The 5,217-nt window shown below is 37.6% G+C and overlaps 1 protein-coding gene across 6 annotated transcripts in view; it reads right to left on the reverse strand.

Moving 5' to 3' along the window:
• LOC122060881 (protein LNK2-like) overlaps positions 1-5,217 on the reverse strand; it is a 25,447-nt gene that overhangs the window by 11,017 nt on the left and 9,213 nt on the right. For 4 of the 6 annotated variants that reach the window (XM_042623983.1, XM_042623982.1, XM_042623988.1 and 1 more), the window contains exon 2: positions 4,280-4,309. The exons of the other annotated variants lie outside the window; for them this stretch is intronic. In XM_042623983.1, the coding sequence (XP_042479917.1) occupies positions 4,280-4,309 (30 nt within the window). The remainder of the gene's footprint in view (positions 1-4,279; positions 4,310-5,217) is intronic. 6 annotated transcript variants of the gene reach the window in all.

A 5,217-nucleotide genomic window follows, 5' to 3' on the forward strand; every position in this document is an offset into this window, starting at 1 on the left:
ATGAAATAGAAGAGATCCGAGTGAATGGAAACGAAAAAACAAATGATGAATTCCACTTTCACTTTAAAGAGACATCCTATAAAAATATATGAAAAGGTTACAAATTTATATCAACCTATGTAACAATAATACCCATATTATACTTTTTTTCTTTTTTGGTACCCACACTTCAAACGGTCAATTATTTTTTCAGAAAATAATGAAAGGAGATTGAGAGAGGTCATCCTTCATGTAGAAAAATATATATAATATGCACTAGCATGAAAGTGGAACATAATATAGTTGCAGCTAAGTGATTGTCTAAAGAAGAACAAAATTATTACACACATAAACAAATGTGTCCACCTGTTGAGGTTTTGGAGTTGCCAAACCCTATACCCATCTTGGGGATGATGCGTCTTCTAGTGATCATCTATATATTAACTAATCACAGTTCACAGCTAGGTCCTTTACTTCCTTGTAGTTTCAATTTCCAGTTATTATATGTTGGACTTTCTCTTATGAGGCCTTTCCTACTTAGGCCATAGGCGATTGTCGCCTTATTGTACTGCATGTCGTCTTTTATTTTGCGACTTTTTTATGCCAAATATCATTTAAATAAATGATTTTATATTTGTTATTTCATTTACATAAGATTTTATTCATAAATAAGCAAATACCCCCTATTTGAAGCCAATGAAATAGTTTAAAAATCAAATTCCAAAAGGATAAAAAGTCAAGTCAACCCTTCAGCCCAAGAATAAAATTTGGATTTTTTATTGTAAGGCTGATTTTAACCTTTCAAATGCTAGGCTTTTTCTCAATTCTGAAAATTTTATAAATCTTTTTTTTTTTTTGTTGGATGAATGGATAATCTATAAAGCAGGGAAGGAGGGAAGGAGGGAAAGGGGGGGATATACAAACTAGAGGAGCCGAATGATACAACCCTACAAGGCGGGGGAAGGGGAGTATAAAATAGAAATAGGGAGACCCTAGGAAACAACAATAAGCATGTTTCTTGGGGAATCTAAAACAATCCTATGGAGGAGAGAGGCCAGCTTGGAGGAGACGTCAAAGTAGATGGCCCGCCAAATCTTGTCGAACGATCTAGAGTTGGATGTCCATCTATAAAGGTTACGCTTTAACGAAACATGGGAGATAGAAGGCCCGAATGCCAGCTTGCCGGCAGCATCACAAATAGAATTACCAATGAAGGTCATATCGATCTAGTTCCACTATCTCTGAAGAGGAAGGGGAAGTTCCGAGCAAGCCAGCATTTAGAGAGGACGTGCTTCCAAATACGAGAGGTGAAAGGGCAATCAAAGAAGAGATGATTGACATCTTCCGTACCATTCCAACAAAGGCAACAAGCTGGGGAAACCAGAATATGGCGATATATAAGGAAGGTTGAGTGGAGAGGCAATTGGAGAGAGTTCTCCAAACAGTAAGGCTATGACAAGGGATGTGGCCACAAAACCAAACAACCTTATGCCAGGGGGCAGTGGGATTGGGGGACCAAGAACGGTTCCAAGCCGAGGACGAGGAGAAGCGGCCGAGGGGGAAGGGGGCTAGATAATTCTGTCAGCTCCAGAAGAGGGGGGAGGAATGAGTTGATTGAATGATTGATGTTGGAAAGAAAGGGAATAATAGGGATGGACCAAGAGCCATCGGAGATGATCGAGGATATTAGCGCATCTCTAGGGATACCATAAGAGTAGACATCTCTGTGACTCACAATGAGGGAAAGCACTCCAGCTGGATGCCAGTTATCCAGCCAAAAGGAGGTATTAGCCCCATTAGCGATGATGGATTTGATGGCAATCAAGGCAAGAGGCTTAGCAAGGAGGATTTTGTGCCACACCCAAGAGGAGTTGGGATTGATGCGACAAGTCCAGAGAAAGTCATTGCGAAGGAGGGAAGAGTAGACCCAAGACACCTAGATTCTAGGGAGTAAAATATTGCTAAAAACCAAAAGTCTAGTAAAATAATCTTTGTTTTGAATTCTATAAAATTATTTTCATTCAGACGATTTTAACAGTATTCGCGCACTTTAAAATAAGTTTAACTGAAACATAACTTTGTCATTACAACTCAAATTTAAGTAATCTTAGACCTGTTGAAAAGCTAGTTCTGTCCTATACCTAATACAGAAAGTTTCATGTAAAAATAAAACCATTTGACCAGTCAACCTTGTTATAGAACATGACCAATTCTCTAAGTGTTGATTTTTCTATAGCTTAATGTAAATTTTGTATGATTTGATGTAGCTTAATGCTGATTTTTTTTTACTTGATGTGTCTTAATATTGATTTTTTATGATACAAGTATATGTAGCATACTAAATAACATTAGAAAAGAGAAAAAATAAAAAATAACACTTGGTCGCCTTATTCACCTTAAGGCGGGTGCCTTGTCGTCCAAGTGCTTAGACAGTCCTCAAGCGCCTTGGTTGGCCTTGGCGCCGTGACAACTATGGGTACCATACAGGCTGCCAAAACCCAAAAATCCCAGTTTCTAAAAGAAAACTTCTTTCTTTTTTTTGGTCAAATCCTAAGTGGATCCCATTCACTATTATATCAAAGATTGATGGAACTGTGGATAGGTACAAAACCAAACTGGTTGCCAAAGGATTCACTCAAACTTATGGCATTGATTACCGGGAGACTTTTGCCCCGGTTGCCAAGATGAATACAATCAAAGTTATTCTTTGTGCAAAATCAACTTAGGATGAGAGCTGAAACAACTTGATGTCAAGAGTGCCTTCCTTCATGGTGAGCTTGAGGAGGAACTTTACACATGTATCCCTCTTGGTTTCTCTTGCAAGGAGACTCAAGGGAGAGTGTGCAAACCAAAATGGGCATTGTACGGGTTGAAGCAATCTCCAATATCCTAGTTTGGTCGTTTTCACAAGGTTATGGTGTCAGTGGGATATAAATAAAGCAATGTTGATCACACTTTGTTTATCAAGCATTCTGGTGATCACATTACTATCCTTATTGTATATGTTGACGACATTGTTGTCACTAGGAGTGATACAATTGAAATAGTTAGACTGAAGGCCTACTTAGGCAAGGAGTTTTAGATTAAAGATATGGGGAAGTTGTGGTACTTTCTCGGCATCGAAGTGGCTCAATCTACTAGAGGTAAATTTCTCTCTAAACAAAAGTATATTTTTTAAATGTTTTTACGTAGATCAAGATGTTAGGATGCCAGCCTACAAACACCCCTTTTGAGGTTAATACTTATCTCAAGAGTAAAGATGGTGAACCTAATGATAAAGGCTATCAATGGTTAGCTGGGTGACTCTTTACCTAGCCCATACTTGGCCAGGCATAGCCTTTGTTGTAAGTTTGGTGAGTTGGTATATGCATGATCCCTATTCTTCTCACATGGAGTCGGTCTTCCATATTCTATAGTACTTGAAGTCGACTCTCGGGAAAGGTGTTCTTTTTTCACCTCATGATCATATGTGTGCGGAGGCATTTACGGATGTGGAATGGGCTGGCTCACCAGATGATCGAAGGCCCATCTCATGTTACTATGCATTTGTACCTTTGTTGGTGACAATCTCGTTACCTGACAAAGCAAGAAACAAGCAATGGTTCCAAGGTCTAGTGCATAGGCTGTTAAAGCCATGGTGCATTGTATTTACGAACTATTATGGCTTCAAATTCTCTAAGATTTGGGCTTGTCTGTTCAAGTGGCCGATTATGCTGTATTGTGACAGTAAATCAGCTATTAGTATTGCTCATAATCCGGTTTAGCATGATCACACGAAACATGTGAAAATTGATTGCCATTTCATAAAGGATAAGCTAAAGCAAGGTCTTATTTGTATTCCTTTTGTAAGTCTGGTGATTAGTTAGCTGATGTCTTTACAAAAGGTCTTAGTAGTAAGGGTTTTCATCCAATTTTTTGCAAGTAGGGCATATGTGATATCTATGCACTAACTTGAGGGGGAGTATTGTAATTATTGTAATATGGGTATAAGGGTAACTTTGTCCTCAAGGGCATTATTGTACTCGTACTCATTCTCATTCTATTATACATAAAGATGGTTGGTGTCAGTCTGACACAAGTTAGAATTCTCTAAATCACAATAGAAACTAATATGTGAGGTTTCAAATCTATGTGATGTATAAAGTGGCAGAAAGTAGAAATCAATAATGCAAGAAAGGAAAGGAGGGGGGAAATAGGATATCAATAGAGTATATGAGAGAGGGAAAATAGGAAAAATGTTGGGGAAAAAGCGGAGGGAAAGAGGGTTCCATAAGGGAGAGGAATAGGGATAGAGACTAACCTCAAATATAGGAGAATTCAGTCTAAAAACCTGCAGTCAATATAGGGGGAGAGAGATGTCTTAGCTCATCAGACTATAAAAGATATGTACAATGGTCTTTATTCTAGAAATATCAACTACAAAAGCTATTTATTTTCTTAGGAAAATAGTTGAAAGATTTAGAAAACATAAGAAGGATCTTCATATGGTCCTTAATCCTTATTGACATAGAAAAAGCTTATTAAAGAGTCACTAGAGACTTAATTTGCCAAATGTTAGAGAAGAAAAGTTATTCAAGTAAATATGTGGACCTAGTTAAAGATATGTATGATGGTGCAGTGACTAGTGTAAGAACTATGGGGTGGGGGGTAGAGTAGTGAATTCACAATTACAATAAAATTTAATCAAGGATCATCTCTAAGCCCTTATTTCTTTGCACTAATAATAGATGAGCTGACTAAAGACAATCAAGATAGGATTCATAGGTGTATGCTTTTTTGTTGATAATATGGTTTTGGTGAATGAAACAAATGCAGGAATAAATGAAAAGTTGGAATTATGGTGATCAACCTTGGAATCAAAAGGTTTTAATATATGTAGAACAAAAACAAAATATATGGTGTATAACTTTAGTAAGAAGAGGACTAAAAGTGGAGTAGTGAAATTAATGATTGGGAGTTTCCGCAAAGAAAATTTTAGAGTCCTTGGGATCTTTTACAATTAAAGTGGTGAAGCAAGGGAAGTGGGATTGTGAAGAGGACACCAACACGATGTGGAATGAGATGACGAATATCATTAAGAAAGTCGCAAAGGAGGTTCTAGGATTGTCTAGGGGTACTCAATTGGCCCCTAGAGAAACTTGGTGGTGGGATCCTAGTTTTTAAATTCTCCGAATTAAACGCGAATAATTCTGCCGAACAAAATTTTATCGAATTTTATGAATAATTCAGTCCGAATCC

This window comes from Macadamia integrifolia, chromosome 14, assembly GCF_013358625.1.
Source record: "Macadamia integrifolia cultivar HAES 741 chromosome 14, SCU_Mint_v3, whole genome shotgun sequence".
NCBI lineage: Eukaryota > Viridiplantae > Streptophyta > Magnoliopsida > Proteales > Proteaceae > Macadamia > Macadamia integrifolia.